At 40.8% G+C, this 19,258-nt stretch overlaps 1 protein-coding gene across 16 annotated transcripts in view; it reads right to left on the bottom strand.

Moving 5' to 3' along the window:
- The window catches only part of LTBP1 (latent transforming growth factor beta binding protein 1), a 476,142-nt gene that overhangs the window by 112,476 nt on the left and 344,408 nt on the right, over nt 1-19,258 (bottom strand). For all 16 annotated transcript variants that reach the window (XM_053588228.1, XM_053588226.1, XM_053588219.1 and 13 more), the window contains 2 exons: nt 17,212-17,331; nt 2,404-2,526 (listed from right to left, as the gene is read on the bottom strand). In XM_053588228.1, the coding sequence (XP_053444203.1) occupies nt 2,404-2,526; nt 17,212-17,331 (243 nt within the window). The remainder of the gene's footprint in view (nt 1-2,403; nt 2,527-17,211; nt 17,332-19,258) is intronic.

Here is a 19,258-nt window from a genome sequence, read left to right as displayed (position 1 = left end):
AAAGTTGTTGGTACAAATAGTGAGATGAAGCAAAGTCTACATTTAGGATCATCAACAAGGGGAGATTGTCAGAATTGCTGGGATCTTAGAAAAGGGGCAGACTTATCACTTGGTATAAATTTGACAGCCATGACCTAACGTAGTTTGGGAAACAATTATGAGATAGTTAGAAAAATATGTTATCATTGCAGAAAAGAAAGGCTTTGGGAGAGGTGTAAGGAGAATAATTAGCACATACACGGGAAGACACCATGAGAATCAGAGCGGGGGGCAAAGTTAAAAGCCATTCCCTCCTCTAAGCTTTGGTATGTTCTGTTTCCTCTGCCTGTCAAGTTTGTCTACCTTTTGTATTCAATATTTTAAGACCAAGTTCAAACAGGAAATCTCTATGAAACTTTCCCTGAAACCCAGAATTAGTCACACACTATGTGCTTTGTTTACACCTCTAATTTAGCAAACGCTGCCACCACCTCGTCGTGCTCTGCCCTACACTAGCTCCTCTCCCTCCATCACCTGTCCCTGTATCATCTCATGCCATCTTCACATCAACTCTTGTAGGTCCCGTTACTGTTCCCTTTTTTAAAGATGAAAAAGGAAGGTGGAGTGAAGAAACTGTAACTTATCCAATGCCACACAGCTTCTGTCAGCAGTAGAATCTGATATACCGCCTTCTATTAAAAAAAAAAAAACAAACAGACAACTAAACTCTAGACTTTGTTTGGATTTTCTGAGCTTTTCCAATCACATTGCCGTTATGATTCAGGATCTGATCCAACTAAGTTCCATCTAGTTGTCTTGTCTCCCAGTCTTTCCCTGTTTTTCACGACCCTCATTTGTTTTCGGAAGTATAGGCCAGAATCATGTAGAATGCCACATACAATATGTATGTGCCCAATGTTTTTCTCATAATTGGACTGGGATTATGATATTTTGGAAAGAAGAGCACAGAGGTGAAATGCTCTGGTCACCACACAATGTCAGGTGTACATGGTATTCACTCCTGGGTTCAAGGGATCCTCTTGCCTCAGCCTTCCCAGTAGCTGGGACTATAGGCACCCACCACCAAGCCCTGCTACTTTTTCTACTTTTAGTAGACACAGGGTCTAACTCTTGCTCAGGCTGGTCTCCAACTCATGACCTCAAATGATCCTCCTGCCTCAGCCTCCCAGAGTGCTAGGATTACAGGTGTAAGCCATCATACCTGGCCAAGAACATGATCTTTATGATATCTAAGATACACTGAGATGTGAATATCCATGATGAGATTCTAAGAGATTGCTATTATTTTATATCTTTCTGTATTTACTATTTTTTTTTTTTTTTTTAGATAGTCTCATTCTGTGCCCTGGGTAGAGTGCCATGGCCTCACAGTTCACAGCAACTTCAAACTCCTGGACTCAAGCAATCCTCTTGCCTCAGCTTCCCAAGTAGCTGGGACCACAGGCACCCGCTACAAGATCTGGCTATTTTTAGAGATGGGATCTCACTCTTGCTCAGGCTGATCTCAGAACTCCTGAGCTCAGGCAATCCACCTGCTTCAGACTTCCAGAGAGCTAAGATTATGGGCATAAGCCACTGTAACCAGCCACCAAATTCTCTATAATTAACATATGTGGCTTCTTTAATAGCAATTTTATTGAAATACAACTTATATGCTATGTAATTCTCCTATTTAAAGTGTACAAGTGGCTTTTAATATATTCACAGAGTTATGCAACTATGTGTATTGCCTTTATAACCAGAAAAAAAATTAAGTAAATAGATCTGTGGTTTATAAAAACTCTCTAAAAATGTATTGTTTTCCTTTATGTAAACAGACATGCTCTGTTTAAACACAATGAGGAGCTACTTTCAAGGATGCCAACCAAAATATGCTGTGAGCAGCTCAGTCGAAATCAGTGGAGGTAGCGTGGGGGTTCCCTTTTCTGAGGCTAGATGCTCTAACTCTATTTACGTGAAGTTCAAATAAAAATGAGAAAGTGTTGATTATTTGTACAAATTGGAGTGCTTACATCCTATTACATCCTATTATTACATCCTACATAGCTTTCACCTCATTTATCCAATTACAGCATGAATGAGGGAAGAAGAGGGAGAAGGGAAAGGAGAGGGCAGGTTGGATGGTTGGGGGGTAATCAGTGGGATCTCACATATGGTGCATATTGCAAGGGTACATGTCAAATCTATTAAGAGTAGAGTATAAATGTCTTAACACAATAATTAAGTAAGTGAGGTGAAGGCTGTGTTCACCAGTTTAATGTAAGCATTCCAAATTATATATAAAATCAGCACATTGTACTCCATAAATGCACTAATGTCTACAGTTATGATTTAATAAAAAAATAAAAAAATACTCATAAATGTATCTGAAAAAAGAAATGAGAAAGTGATCACGGTATTTACCTTTACAGTGCTTGTGGTCTGGAGTCGGGGTGTAGCCCCTGTGGCATGAGCACATGTAGGAGCCTTCGAGGTTGGAACAAGTACCATTTGTGCAGACGTTTGGTTCCAGGCACTCATCCACATCTTGAAGAACATTGAGTAATGGAAAGGTCAAAAAAACAAAAAGAAAACATGAATAAAGTTAAATTTGGTTAAAAATGGAAACAGCAGACCATCAGAGGACAGGGCAGATTCTTGTAGATAAACTTTGAAATTAGCCCTTAGGAGGGAAAGCGGCTCTAACGTGCCCTGCCTGGCTCATGGTTCTTTCTGTGCCTTGTCATACTTTCTGAAAGTGCACTCACAAAGGAACCAAGTATGCTCTGTGAACAAACTCAAGAAGAATGAAGGCTTATTGCTGGTGAGAGGGAGGAAGAGAGGGTAGTTTCAGAGCAGTATCTACTACAAAATAAAATTTTCTAAAGAATCAAAGATGGGTTGAGGTCGATTTAGGGAATTGATGAGTTCTGGAGGGTACGAGGGTTCACAGAAGCAAATGATGTGACTCATGACCCACAGGCAAGTTTTAACAGAAAGGTGAAAAAGATTCTATCAAAGTACCCCAAGACGGCAGCAAATCCATATGATAACAAGCAACCTGAGGGGATACATTTAAACATAAACCTCCCGGGCAGTTTGAAGGTAGGGTGCAGGCTGAAGGATCAGATGATGAGGATGATAATAATAATTGCCAATATTTGTCAAGCTCTTACTATATGTACACATTAAAGGCTTTACATATACTATCTCACCTAATTCTTGCAAAATTCATGGGGGCTAACCATTTATAGAAGAAAGAATAGAAACTTAGAGAAGGCCACATAGTTAGAAAATGATAGTTCTGAGATTTAAACCCAAAGCTCATCCTTTTAACCTGACTACAAGTTTCTGTTACAGGCAAAGTTCAGTCGAGTGATAGAAACAGCTGAATAAAGAGACTATGTGTTTACATTTGTTTTTCTTATTTACTAGCAGTTATCAAAATATAGAATATAATCACTTAGTTTTCATCGATTTCATTCAACAAACATCTATTAAGTTCCTACTGAAATACTGTTATATAAAAATAAAAATTTAAGCTCTGTGCCCCATTTGAAAGCCCCTGGATAAGTCTATTGTATGGAGTCGTGACAGACTCCTGTATAGCATCAATAATCAAAAACTTAAAGAAAAAAAAACTTAAATCACAAAATCTTAAAACTACACCCATGACGACAGGAGTGAGTCTAATCTTATAGCAGTCTATAACTTACTCAAACATCTTGATCATAAGGCGGACAAAAAGAGTAAAAGGCTTTCGATTGCATCCATTTCCTTCTGTAACGCTCACCACACCACAGCAGAAATAAAGCTTTCCTGGGTCCTCTGAGGCAGAGTTAGAAGCACACTTACAAATCTAATCTTAATTCAGGGATGGAGAGTTCGGTTCACATTCATTTGTATTACATTTCATTAAAATTATATTCTTTCTTACAATGAAATTCAGAAACAGAGCTGCAGTAAAACATAGCAAACGGGTGTCTATGGTGTGCACATGTGTGTACTCCACTTGCACAGCGAGAAAAGCCAGGAGCTGGCCCTGCCTAGGTGCTCTGTCACTTTCACAAAAAACGACTAATTATAGCAAACTAACCCTCGTCCCCATGACAAGAAAAATAGTGCTTCCAGACTGACTCATTACCCACCCTGTCTTTGCTTGTGGGAATCCACTTCTGTAAACACTGAAGGCAAACAACTGAAAGGACTGGCCAAGCATCAAAGCCAAAGTAAATAATGGAGCAGAGGGAGCCTGGACACCAGGCCTGGAAATCCCAGACAGCAGCAGGGAGATGTCATGTCTAGTATCTGGTTGGTTTCAAAACATTAACAAGCTCAGAAATGTATGGCTTGCTCTCTTTAATTATGTAAGGACCAGGGAAAGTGAGTTACAGGGCCATAGAATATGATAGCAAAATCAATTTTTAAGACCATTATTCTCTCTAGGTAAAGGAAATTAACAGACACTGCAGATGATCATTCATGAGACAGATATAAAACGTCTGTTTTTTCCTAGGCTACTCGCCTGGTTAATGATGAAGTACCAAAGCTTTGGAAGATCTAGGGTGGCCTGGTATATTTATTCCTTTCTTTACTAATTATACACGAAATTGCGTGGAACTAGAATCCGGTCAAGCTATCACTTACACGGAGATAGAATAGGTTGACTGAACGAGTACGTGGTCTTTTTTTTTTTTTTTCTTTATTAAATCATAGCTGTGTACATTGATATATTCATGGGGCATCATTCACTAGCTTCACACACCGTTTACCAAGTTTCACATACACCCTTGTAAGATGCACTGCTGGTGTAATCCCACCAATCCCTTCCCTCTACTGTTTCAATCTGTCAAATATTAAATAATGGTAAGTACCCTCACCTCCCCCCTCCCTCCCCTCCCTTTCCCTTTTCCCCCTATTCTTAGATTGTAACTGGGTTATAGCTTTCATGTGAAAACCCTAAATTAGTTTCATAGTAGGGCTGAGTACATTGGGTACTTTTTCTTCCATTCTTGAGATACTTTACTAAGAAGAATATGTTCCAGCTCCATCCATGTAAACATGAAAGAGGTAAAGTCTCCATCTTTCTTTAAGGCTGCATAATATTCCACGGTGTACATATACCACAATTTATTTATTTTTTTTTTATTGTTGGGGATTCATTGAGGGTACAATAAGCCAGGTTACACTGATTGCAATTGTTAGGTAAAGTCCCTCTTGCAATCATGTCTTGTCCCCATAAACTGATACCACAATTTATTAATCCATTCTTGGATCGATGGGCACTTGGGCTTCTTCCATGACTTAGCAATTATGAATTGGGCTACAATAAACATTCTGGTACAAATATCTTTGTTACGATGTGATTTTTGGTCTTCTGGGTATATGCCCAGTAGAGGGATTACAGGATTGAATGGCAGATCTATTTTTAGATCTCTAAGTGCTCTCCATATCTCTTTCCAAAAGGAATGTATTAATTTGCATTCCCACCAGCAGTGCAAAAGTGTTCCCTTTTCTCCACATCCGTGCCAATATCTCTGGTCTTGGGATTTTGTGATATAGGCTAGTCTCACTGGAGTTAGATGGTATCTCAAACTAGTTTTGATTTGCATTTCTCTGATGATTAAAGATGATGAGCATTTTTTCATATGTCTGAAGGCCGCACGCCTGCCTTCTTCAGAGAAATTTCTCTTCAAGTCCCTTGCCCAGCCTGCGATGGGATCCCTTGTTCTATTCTTGCTCATGCGTTTGAGTTCTCTGTGGATTCTAGTTATTAAACCTGTTTGCTTGCTTTACTTACTGTGTTCTTGGCTGTGCAGAAGCTTTTTAGTGTGATCAAGTCCCAGTAGTGTATTTCTGAAGCTGCTTCAATTGCCCAGGGGGTCCTCCTCATAAAATACTCGCCCAGACGGATTTCATCAAGGGTTTTCCCTGCACTCTCTTCTAGTATTTTTATAGTTTCATGTCTTAAGTTTAAATCTTTGATCCAGTGAAAGTCTATCTTAGTTAATGGTGAAAGGTGTGGGTCCAGTTTCAGTCTTCTACAGGTTGCCAGCCAGTTCACCCAGCACCATTTGTTAAATAGTGAATCTTTTCCCCACTGAATGTTTTTAATTGGCTTGTCAAAGATTAAATAATGGTAAGTAGCTGGATTCATCTCTTGGTTCTCTATTCTGTTCCAGACATCTACTTCTCTGTTTTTGTGCCAATACCATGCTGTTTTGATCACTATCAATTTGTAGTATAGTCTGAGGTCCGGTAGCGTAATTCCTCCTGCTTTGTTTTTATTTCTGAGTGATGCCTTGGCTATTTGAGGTTTTTTCTGATTCCATATAAAACGAAGTATTGTTTTTTCCAGATCTTTAAAGTATGACAGTGGAGCTTTAATAGGGATTGCATTGAAATTATATATTGCTTTGGGTAGTATGGACATTTCAACAATGTTGATTCTTCCCAGCCATGAGCATGGTATGTTGTTCCATTTGTTAATATTTTCAGCTATTTCTTTTCTTAGAGTTTCATACTTCTCTTTATAGAGATCTTTCATGTCCTTTGTTAGATAAATTCCCAAATATTTCAGCTTCTTTGGCACTACTGTGAATGGGATAGAGTCTTTAACTGTTTTTTTCAACTTGACTATTGTTGGTATATATAAAAGCTACCGATTTATGAATGTTGATTTTGTAACCTGAGACGCTGCTGTATTCCTTGATCACTTCTCAGAGTTTTGTAGTAGAGTCCCTAGTGTTTTCCAGGTATACTATCATATCATCTGCGAAGAGCAAAAGTTTGATCTCTTCTGACCCTATATGGATACCCTTGATCACCTTTTCTTCCCTAATTGCGGTGGCTAAAACTTCCATTACAATGTTAAAAAGCAATGGAGACAATGGGCAGCCTTGTCTGGTTCCTGATCTGAGTGGAAATGATTCCAATTTAACTCCATTCAATATGATATTGGTTGTGGGTTTGCTGTAGATGGTCTCTATCAGTTTAAGAAATGTCCCTTCTATACTGATTTTCTTAAGTGTTCTGATCATGAAGGGATGCTGGATATTATCAAAAGCTTTTTCTGCATCAATTGAGAGAATCGTATGGTCTTTGTTTTTTAATTTGTTTATGTGCTGGATTACATTTATAGATTTATGTATATTGAACCAGCCTTGAGACCCTGGGACAAAACCGACTTGGTCATGATGTATAATTTGTTTGATGTGTTGCTGGATTCTGTTTGTTAGGATCTTGTTGAATATTTTTGCATCTGTATTCATTAGTGATATCGGTCTATAATTTTCTTTTCTTGTTGGGTCTTTTCCTGGTTTGGGGATTAGGGTGATATTTGCTTCATAGAACGTGTTAGGTAGTCTTCCTTCTTTTTCTACCTTTTGGAACAGGTTGAGTAATATAGGTACTAATTCCTCTTTAAAAGTTTGGTAGTATTCCGACGTAAAACCATTTGGTCCTGGGCTTTTCTTTTTAGGGAGGTTTTGTATGGTTGATGCTATTTCCGAACTTGATATGTGCCTATTCAACATTTCCACTTCATTCTGGCTAAGTCTTCGAAGGTGACGTGCTTCCAAGTATCAGTCAATTTCCTTCAGATTTTCATATTTCTGAGAATACAGTTTCTTGTAATATTCATTAAGGATTTTTTGGATTTCTGAGGAGTCTGTTGTTATTTCGTCTTTGTTGTTTCTGATTGATGAGATTAGAGATTTTACTCTTTTTTTCCTGATTAGGTTGGCCAAAGGTTTATCTATTTTATTGACCTTTTTGAAAAACCAGCTTTTTGATTTATTGATCTGTTGTATTATTCTTCTGTTTTCAATTTCATTTAATTCTGCTCTAATTTTGGTTATTTCTTTTCTTCTACTGGGGGGTTTGGGGTTGGAATGTTCTTCCTTTTCCAGTTGCTTGAGATGTCCAATTAAGTTGTTAACTTCCTTTCTTTCCGTTCTCTTGAGGAAGGCTTGCAGTGCTATATATTTCCCTCTTAGAACTGCCTTTGCGGTGTCCCAGAGGTTCTGATAGTTCATGTCTTCATTGTTGTTTTGTTTCAAAAAATTGGCGATTTCTTTCTTAATCTCATCTCTGACCCAGCTATCATTCAGCATAAGGTTATTTAACTTCCAAGTTTTTGTATGAGTATGCAGATTCCTGTTGTTACTCAGCTCAAGTTTTATTCCACAGTGGTCCGAGAAGATGCATGGAATAACTTCTATTCCTTTAAATTTACTGAGGAAATTTACTTAGACTTGTGACCTAAGATGTGATCGATTTTGGAGTAAGTTCCATGGGCTGAAGAGAAGTATGTGTATTCAGTTTTGTTGGGATGAAATGTTCTGTAGATGTCTGCTAAATCCAAATGTTGCATGGTTAGGTTTAAATCTAAGATTTCTTTGCTCAGCTTCTTGTTGGAGGATCGATCCAACACTGCCAAAGGAGTGTTGAAATCTCCGATGATTATGGAGCTGGAGGAAATCAAGTTGCTCGTGTCTGTTAGAGTTTCTCTTATAAATTGAGGTGCATTCTGGTTGGGTGCATAGATATTAATAATTGAGATCTCATCATATTGCGTTTTACCCTTAACAAATATGAAGTGACCATTCTTGTCCTTCCTTCCTTTTGTTGGTTTAAAGCCTATTATATCTGCAAATAAAATTGCAACACCTGCTTTTTTCTTATTACCATTTGCCTGAAATATGGATGACCATCCTTTTACCCTGAGTCTGTATTTGTCTTTTAAGTTAAGATGTGACTCTTGTATGCAACAAATATCTGGCCTGAGTTTTTGTATCCAGTCAGCTAACCTATGCCTCTTTAGAGGACAGGTTAAGCCGTTCACATTAATGGAGAATATTGTTAAGTCTGGTAAAATTTTGGGTATGGAGTTTTTCAAAAGTCCAGTGGGCATTTTTAATCCTTTCGCCAGTGTGGAAATTGGAGTTTGATCCGAAGTTTCTATGTGAGTTTACTTTTGTGGTATAGGATTGGGTTGGTCATTATGGAGGATAGGTCTGAGAATATCCTGAAGAGCTGGTTTGGTTATGGCAAATTTCTTCAACATATGAATGTCATTAAAGTATTGAATTTCTCCATCATAAATGAAACTCAGTTTAGCTGGATACAAGATCTGGGGTTGAAAGTTATTTTGCTTTAGGAGATTAAAAGTTGGTGACCACCCTCTTCTGGCTTGAAAAGTTTCAGCAGAGAGATCTGCCGTCATTCTAATATTCTTCCCTGTGAAGGTAATGGTTTTCTTTCTCCTGGCACTTTTGAGAATTTTCTCCTTCATATTAACTTTAGTGAAGTTAATTATGATATGCCTGGGGATGTCTTATTGGGGTTGAGTCGTGCTGGGGTTCTGAAGCTGTCCGCTATCTGAATTTCAGAATCTCTAGGCATGTTGGAAAATTCTCTTTCATAATTTCATGCAGAAGGGCCTCTGTGCCCAGCGAGGCCACTTCATCTGTTTCTGGAACTCCTATGATTTGGATATTCGCCTTCTTCGAATTATCCCAGAGCTCTCTGAGAGAATGATCCATTTTTGCTCTCCATTTCTCTTCCTCTTTGAGAGTTTGGGAGCATTCAAAGGCTTTATCTTCAATGTCAGAAATCCTTTCTTCTGTTTGCTCCATTCTGTTGCTGAGGGATTCTACTGTATTTTTCATATCTTTGAGGGCTGCAAATTCTTGCTTCAGTGTGTCTAAGTCTTTGGTGGTTTTGTCTTTAGATTTGTTAAATTCTTGAGACAACTTTTGAATTTCTCTTCGAATTCCTAATTCGACTTTGTTAATCTTGTCTGCAATCCAAATTCTGAATTCGATTTCTGACATCTCAGCCAGTTGTTTATGAATAGGATCTTAAATTACATATGCCATATCTTTCCTTGGGGGCTTGATCTATTCTGGTTATTCATGTTACCAGAGTTTTTCCGCTGATTCCGCCCCATGGTTGTTTTACTCCCTTTGATTTTTTCCCCTGGGGCTTTGTTGAGGGCCTGTACAGTGTTGTGGCCTGGGAAACTGGAGCCCTGTCTGGTGTGGTGAGGCTAAGTGGTTCTGTCTTGTTTTCAGCTGGTTTCTGTTCCACCCTAGTGAAACAGATACCCTGGATTGAAGTCTCAGCTGTGGAGGAATATCAGCAATTAAGTCACTCCATCCCCCACCGGCAAACAATTGGAAAAGAAAAATCAAACCTTCCTACCACCGTGCACCCAGGGCACCATCTGATTTGTCCTCAGGCAATTGTTTCAGTTCAAAAAGTCCAAATCAATTGTCTCAGTCTGCACCTGTCTTGGGTGGGAGAGTTTAAGAGGTCTCTGGGAACTGGATCACAGGGGTCTGGTGACTACTCTGGTGTGGCTTGCTCCAGTGCTGCGTGGAGTCAGGAGGAGCCACCCAGCCAATAGATCAGTCTGGGAAGGTTGCTGCCTCCTTCCCCACCTTGTACCACTGTCACACCCAGTCACTGACAGCCCTGCAGTTGGCTGACCCAGTTGCCTGTAGTGAATCGGTACTCCAGGAGTTTGCACCTGCCTGAATCACAAGGAAGTCTGCCAGGCCGCTGTGCTTTGCCTCTCTCTAGCAGGAGGTTGTGAGGCCTGACAACCTCAGGCGCTTGATGAAGGTTGGGGGGGTTTTCACTCAGGTCTAGTCTCGCCCCTGATTAATGTTACTGACAGAACAGAACAGAATAACTTTGCGGTTCCCCTGCAGAAGAGAAGCTGAATTGAGTTCCAAATCAGCTTGTCTTTGCTCTTGTATTTTCTATAGGCTGACAATCCCCTGAGGGCCAGGTGCGTGTTAGGTTTAGTAAAGCGGACCTCTGGGTCAGCCCTGCCCTGGGAGTTTCCCCGGTTTGCAAGTTGGAGTTGCCTCGGGCAAATCCTATACTCAGAGTCTCTGGTTGCCCAGGGAGACAGGGGGTGTGGCTTCAGAATATTCGATAGTGAGCCGTATTGCTAGCAAAAGAGGGCTGCTGTTTTATGGCTCAGGCAACCGCTGCTCCAGTGTAGCTCCCTTCTGGCCAACCGTCCTCTCTCCGCTCCCATACCCCAGAGTCTGCACCGACCGGCTGCAGCCCAGCATTGTCTACACCCCTTGAGCAATCGCCCAAGAGTCTGGACACCTGGAGGACAGGCCTCCAGACCTTGGAGTGAGAGCAGAGCGGAGCGTGGGGAGCACTGGGAGCCTGGGGTTGCAGGCAGAGAACACACACAGCTTTACACAGTTTTATGCCTGGCCGTATTGTCACCAAAAGACAGCTGTCGCACTGTGCCTCAGGGAACTGCCACTCTGGTGCGGTCCCCTCTCTGCTGACCGGGACTGGCCTCTAGACCTCAGTGTGAGTGAAGGGGGGCGCTGGGAGCTCAGAATTCCAGGTAGAGACTATATACAGTTTATACAGTTTTATGCCTGGCAGGAGGACGCCGTGGCACCCTAGTAGGGGAGGTAGGTCCAGTTTTTAGAGGGTCTCTCCTGTGGACTGTAGTGGAAGGACCTTTGAACTCTGCCCAGTTGTTTGTGGGGTACTCTGAGCCGTTCTCATGGGGGAGGGGACTCCCGTCCGCTTGGTGATGGATTTTGTACCTTTTGTTTGTATCCTTGTGGTCGCAGCTCGAGAGAGGTCACTTTAGAGCCCAAACTGTATCTAAATTCAGGAAACTATGATCCCTGCCTCAGAGATGCCAAATATATCTTTAAGTAATTAAACATTAGATGATTTCCTTGCGGGGCTGGCTCTCATCAGGTTGGAATCAAGCCAGCTCTCCACAGTACCGAGATACCTGTAAATGGAGTACCTGATAGGCTGGCTTCCTTTAGGAAAGGACCTGGTTGAAACAGCCAGTTGCAACTGGTCAGAACTCAGGGTGATGAAATAGTTATTAAAAGCAGCGATCAGGTGGGCAACAAACTCCAGGCTGAATGTCAGCCCAAGGAATACAGTGACGAATGATGAAAGTGGCTCTCAAGAGAAGAATGAAATCTGCAACTTGAAAGCAGCTACATTAGCAGAAGAGCCAACAAGAGTTGTCAAAAACCATCAAGGGATGATGTGTGTTAGGTAGAGTCTGAAAATGACAGACATTTGAAGTGGATAATAAACTAATGAGAAGAAAGGATTGTGTGCTCTGTACTAAACACTAGGAGAAAGTATGGTCCTCTCAACACCTGCTAACACTTTACCCGTTGCTGCCCACAACAATTTCTGTTCTAATTTGTAATTCAAGGAGCAGCATCAATCAGTTAAGATCAGCTTACATGGCATAAACACAAAGAGGCCATTTGATGGTTTCAGCAAGTTCACCACGCAGACAGTGAAAGAAGCAGAAAGTATAACTGGCATAGAATTCCTGCAGAATACTGGGGTTGAATCAGAAATTCCTAGATGAGTTTATTAAGAAGCACAAAGTATAATACCAAGTTTATTATGTAAAACACTGTAGATGTTTAATTACATCAATGTAAAAATATACCATCAGTGAAAGGAAGGAGTAGAAAAGAGATATATAAGATTGATAGAAGACAATAGCCCTGTGACATAGGGATTATTATCTCTACCAATGACAACTAACAAAGGCCAAATGTGGGATTTGCTTCCAAAATGGTGTGATTATAGAAAACTTTTAAGAAGTCTTTAATGTTCTCATGTAGGATTTTCAACTAAAAATAGAGGGTAAAAAAATCATCAATATATCCTATATTGTCCAGACTAAAAGGATATAAAAAGCCATCAACAGATAATTGATAGACGGAAGCAAATTTCTAGCAAGGAACATCTTGTTAATAACTTACAATTTGACCACTTAGAATCTCTATTGACTCCCTATCTATTTATTTGCTCTTCATGCCACATATCACATCTGACATCCCATATACAGTAGAACCTCCAAGGTTGACTGCCTCCCTACACTGACCACCTCCTTAAGTTGACCTAATTTTCATAGGCTGGACATGCACCACATGTACACAGCAGTAGAGTAGCCTAGTTCTGTGTTGACCACCTCCATATGTTGACTAGTTTGTTATTGTCTCTTGGGTGGTCAAAATACAGAGGTTATACTGAATTTTACTTGTTTATTTGTAAGCACAAATGAAGGGAGAAACTTTATTTTGTTCACTCTCAATCCCTAGTGTTCTGGAAAACTACCTGGCACATAGTAGACATGCAACTTTTTTGTTAAATGAATGAATAAATACACATCAAGTTGTGTTATCAACGAGGTCAACTCGAAAATAAACTTAAGTAACAACTGTACCTTCTGAAAAGTATTTTAAAGTACCAGAATTACAAAGGTGAGTGCTAAAACGTATAAAGGCGCCAAAAAAATAGGGCTGAGCATTCATCAGCACAGTCAAAAGTTTAGCAGAAAATCCAATCCACCCTTTGGCTCAGTATGAGCAGAAAGGTGTGTTGCCATATCTGCTTTCTGTCACAGTCAACTTTTCAATATTTGAAAGCTCTACCACTATAAAACGTTAAGATGGAAAATCTATTTCAGCATAACCTGCAAAAGCCCTCCTGAGAAATGTAGAAGAGCTGCAAGTCCAATATGAACAATAGATGGGAACCACAACTAAATCACAGGGGAGCGGCTTGACCTGAAGATTTTGGAGTGCCTAACGTTCTACACAAAGCAGGAGAGAGCTCAGAGCCTACTTTCAGTAATAGAAAATACATGACCTCAGCAATGCAAAACTGAAAGCCATTGCCTGGAACAGGGGCCTACCTCAATGAATGGCTTTAGCTAAGTTGAGCAAAAGAGTGACTAACATTTCTGCTTATGATTCTGTGCATCTGGATGGCAGAGTAAAATTACTTTCAAATGAGGTACTGGGTTTCTGTTGCTGAACTGAAGCACACACATGTACACGCACACACACATATGGGCATGCCGGTACAAGAGCTCATTTAGTGTTATTTACATTGAAGAGCAATCACTTGCCAATTTGGTCAGTTAAATGTCTTTCATAAATTCATGAATCATGGCTGCCTTTATGCTACTATTGCAAATGTAGTTATTTAAGGTAGAGTTCAGGCTCTGCTCCTGGATTATGCATCAGTATGTGAAAATAAGAACACAAATGGAACCTTGATAGGCAACTATGAAATTTGTGTCAAATAGGAAAGTTAAAACCAAATGTATGTCCTGATTAGCACCAATTACATAAATAATTGCTTCTCAGATAAATAACTAATGAATACAAATCATTTCTCTTTTTCCTCAAAGATCTAGATCTCACAGGTCCGTTGGTAGAGACTCTCAGGGATGGGGTGGGGGGCTCAGGATAGGTGGCCACCTGCACCCATGGCAGAGCCTGCACTAAGTGCTGCCTGGTGATGGGAACAAGGCTTTAACATTGGGATGCTTCTGCTGTCCCCAGTGAAACACTTCAGCGTATTCTTAGAGCTATCTGAATAAAGAACAACATTTCTAACAGGATGAACGGGCCTTGCATGGTCTTCCCCTCATCTGCAGCAAATCTCCCTGTTTCTGTCCTTCAGCCACACTGATCTTCAGAACATGGCCTACCTCCTCTTTCAACAAGCTTGCCTGTGCTCTTTCCTCTGTGAAAAATGTTCTCCCTCCCAGGCCTTTCCCCAGTTAAACCTCAGTCAAGTTTTCCTCAGGACAACTGATTCCACCACGTGCTCTCAGTGCAGCACAGAGCTCTCCTTCCCAGCACCTGTCTCATCTGTTGAGTCTGCAAGTATTTGTGAGATGTCTGGGTGTCTGTCAGTCTCCACTACTGGCAGAAAGTGCCACGAGGAAGGGGCCGTGTTTGTTTGTGCCCCTCAGTGTGTCCCAGAACTTAGCACAGCTCGAGGTATACCTAGAAATCTATTACACATTTAGAGAAAAAAGGAAGGAAGAAAGGAAAAGTTTGACTCACATAATCAGAGTTCTGGCATAAAGTGGAAAAGAATTCAACTTTTAAGTAAAAAGAGATGAGATGCTAGACAGATACAGAAAGGAAAACCAGGAAAGGGGAGAGCTAAGTGCAGCCTGGGTCATCAGCACCAAAGCAAACTTATCAATTCATCTTCCTCAATGACTAAGGTAGTACCCTGTGTGTGTGAGTGTGACAGTGAGTGTGTGTGAGGGTATGTGTATGTATGTGTAATGAGTATATGTATGTGTGTGTGTATAAGTGTGTGAGAGTACATGTGAGGCTGAGTGTGACTGTGTGTGTGAGGGTGTGAGTGCATGTATAAGTGTGTGAGAGTATATGTGAGGTTGAGAGTGTGACAATATTTGTGAGTGTGTGTATATAAGTGTGTGACAGTGTGTGTGTGTATAAGTGTGAGAGTACATGTGAGGGTGAGAGTGTGTGACAGTGTGTGAGCGTGTGTGCATAAGTGTGTGAGTATATGTGAGGGTGTGTGACAATGTGAGTGTGTATAAGCGTGTGAGAGTACATGTGAGGCTGAGTGTGACTGTGTGAGAGTGTGTGTGTGCATGAGGGTGTGTGTCTCAGTGTGTGAGTACATGTGAGGCTGAGTGTGACTGTGTGAGTGTGTGTCTAAGTGTGTGAGAGTATATGAGATTGAGTGTGTGACAGCGTGAGTGTCTTGAGCGTGTGTGTATAAGTGAGTACATGTGAGGGTGAGAGTGTGTGACAGTGAGAGTGCGTGAGCGTGTGTGTATAAGTGAGTACATGTGAGGGTGAGAGTGACAGTGAGTATGTGTGAGCGTGTGTATAAGTGAGTACAGGTGAGGGTGAGAGTGTGTGACAGTGAGTGTGTGTATAAGTGAGTACACGTGAGGGTGAGAGTGTGTGACAGTGTGCGTGCGTGAGTGTGTGTGTATAAGTGAGTACATGTGAGGGTGAGAGTGACAGTGAGTATGTGTGAGCGTGTGTGTATAAGTGAGTACAGGTGAGGGTGAGAGTGTGTGACAGTGAGTGTGCGTGAGCGTGTGTGTATAAGTGAGTACATGTGAGGGTGAGAGTGTGTGACAGTGAGTGTGCGTGAGCGTGTGTGTATAAGTGAGTACATGTGAGGGTGAGAGTGTGTGACAGTGAGTATGTGTGAGCGTGTGTGTATAAGTGAGTACATGTGAGGGTGAGAGTGTGACAGTGTGTGAGCATGTGTGTGTGTGAGCGTGTGTGCGTATAAGTGAGTACATGTGAGGGTGAGAGTGTGTAACAGTGTGTGTGTGTGAGCGTGTGTGAAGTGAGTACATGTGAGGGTGAGAGTGTGTGACAGTGTGTGAGTGTGTGTGAGCGTGTGTATAAGTGAGTACATGTGAGGATGAGAGTGTGTGAGCGTGTGTGTATAAGTGAGTATATGTGAGGGTGAGAATGTGTGACAGTGCGTGTGAGTGTGTGTGTGTGTGTGTTTCTGTCCGTAAGGTAGCTTCTCCTTATGCCTCTTCTAAGTGTTCTGCTCTCTGTCTCCTCCCTGTAGCATTTATTATCTTACTTGGTTTGGTTCTTTATCACGTGAGGCATAATAATTTGTTTCAATCATAATTATGTGTCCCACCTAGAATCTTACATCCCTCATGCCAAGCCATTTTCTTATTTTCTGCATGGTTAAAAGTTACGGAGAACTTTCCTTAGGATAACATAATTTTATCACATCTCATTTTTTCCATTTTGAAAGGAGGCTCACACTGGCATTATACTACTCCATAAGAAAACTGGCTGCTAAAATTTGGATGTTTGTTTCTCTGGAGGTCAAGCTGAGATCTGATCCCCAATGTTGGTGAGGCCTAACGGGAGGTGTTCCAGTGACTAAGTGGGTGTCCGTCCTGACTGGTGCAGTCCCCAGGGTAATGAGCGGGTCCTTGCTCTGCTGGTTCCCAGGAGATCTGATTGTTAGTAAGAGCCTGGCACCAATCTTCCCCCTCCGGCTTGGGATGACTTTCCTCCTTCTGCCCTTGGACTTCATACTCCAGGATCCTTTAGGATCCTTTAGTCTCCAAAGGAGACTCTGGGACTTGCACCAACAGCCTCCTAAAGGCTCTCACAGGCTGAGGGCTCATTCTCATTTCCCCTTGCTTTGGGGTTTTCAGACTTGGACTGAGCCATGCTACTGGCCTTCCTCATTCTCCAGTCCATAGACAACCTATCACTGGACTTCACTTTTGCAAGTCAATTCTCCCCTGTAAATTCCCTTTCCTTCACATACATGTCCTATTGGTTCTATCCCTCTGGAGAACCCCGAGTAATACAAAGGCCAAGCATTAGAATCAAAACTTTGATAAAACACCACAGCACCTACCAAGGCATTGTCCATTCCAGCCTCGGAATCCTTCTGTGCAGGGAACACAGTGATAAGATCCAGGAGAATTCACACACTGTTCGTCTGGACAAGTACTTGGGGTCAAACATTCATCAATATCTGAAAAACCAAAAATCTAAGTCATAAATATTTTATCTGAATCCAGAGTTAAATTTCATTTCTGTGATGTTATATCTACATTCAGTGGGGAAAACAATAACTGGGTGAGGTGAGACATGGCCTCAATACATAAACACACAGCAATAATGCCCGGACAGGTATATCTGGCTTAAAATAGTTACAGACATTCCAAGGACGAACTTGGCCTCAATTCTTCACCTGGGCAGGGCCAGCTCTCTCTGCTCTGGGGGTTGACAGTTGTTCTAGGCACATTTTCTGGACACGAAACCTTTTAAGTAATAGCACAACTTGCCAGAAAGAAATATGTGAACAAGGAATGGGGATGGGTATGAGGAAGCCGTATGTCCACCTGGCTAGAGGTTCTCTCTGCAGATGTAGGATACTCTAGGGAAATTCTCACTTTGGCTTTCATGGGCCCAAGAACAGCCTATGTTTGAATAATTTAAAACTTTTTGCATGACAGGAATTCCTTGGGGGTAGAAAAAGAACATTAGGAGAGAGTGAACTCATCACATACTTCCAAGATTTTCCAGAAAACATAGCGATATGATCACATGGTAATATTTTCTAGTCTTAATAACTGAAGTTATTAATCATCATTCTTTTGGATGTGGGGAGAAAAAAGTCACCTTAAATATGGTTGGGGTTGTGGCAGATATCACTACTACAACAGGTATCGTTAAGACTAAAAAAAAAAAGAAATACAAGAAAATGGGAAAAAGTAAGATACAGGGAAAAATTCTATGGTTTAAAATGAGTGGTAACATCTTAAGGACCAGCCCCATTTGAAATGCATGTTTTTCTCAAGGCAGATTTTGAATTCAAATGAGTGGATTTAATGTCTAAGTATCCCAATACAAAATGTATATAGGACCCCTAATCTGACTTAAAATACAAACACACTTTCAGGAGATAAGCTAGAAAATGAAAGAAGAAATATATAATGGGTACACCAAATATCCATGGGCATTTGATATCTTCATTCTGGTAAATTCTTAGAAATTACCCACTGTTACGTGTCATTAGACACATGTGGAAAGATGCTTAACTTAGAAAATTTGAACATGGGGCGGCGCCTGTGGCTCAAGGGGTAGGGCGCCGGTCCCATATGCCGGAGGTGGTGGGTTCAAACCCAGCCCTGGCCAAAAACCAAAAAAAAAAAAAAAAAAAAGAAAATTTGAACATGATTATTAACAAAATAAGCACCAGGTCAGTGTCGCAATTTTTTTTTCTATCAGTAAAAAATCCTTGCCAACGGACAATGACACACAGTGGTATTTTTAGGTCAGATGTTCTGGGACTTTTTGTTCTACAAAAAGAGGGTGCTTGCCAGTTTGATTTCCAAACAGCATTACATTCTCCTACGGATGGGATTTTTTTTTTTTTTAATAGAAATACAACTGTTAAATTAGAGAAAGTAATTGAGACTGGCTGGTCCAATAAATAAGGTACAATGTTGAGCAAAAGAAGATAATATCCCTGAATTCGTAGCTGCTGTTTCCTCTGTTTGCTTTTGCCCTCATCTATAAATTAGGGACTACCTGCCTCGTAATACCTTAATTGAATACAGTAAGGATGAATGAGATAATGTCTGTAAACTACAATAGACTCCTTGGAGACTGGTGCTGTTTGAAAGCAGCTTCGTTAGTGACAGCTGAGAAAATCTTCAGTGAGCCAGAAGCCCAGGGACCTTTGGTTCTGGTCCATGATGAAATGAGAAAACAGCCACATTGCTTTGCTCCTTCTTTTCATGGGGACAGAATTAAATATTTACTTGGGAACCCTGGTAATATTTCTGCTAAATATTTTCATATATTCAGTATTGTTGAATATTCCCCTATCAGCTTTCACATTTAATCACAAATTTTTTTCTTCTTCCTTTCTATCTTACTGCTTAGATATCTCA

This window comes from Nycticebus coucang, chromosome 4, assembly GCF_027406575.1.
Source record: "Nycticebus coucang isolate mNycCou1 chromosome 4, mNycCou1.pri, whole genome shotgun sequence".
Classification (NCBI taxonomy): domain Eukaryota; kingdom Metazoa; phylum Chordata; class Mammalia; order Primates; family Lorisidae; genus Nycticebus; species Nycticebus coucang.
The sequence above is the reverse complement of the archived record's forward strand: the minus strand, read 5'-3'. Positions and strand labels throughout refer to the sequence as shown.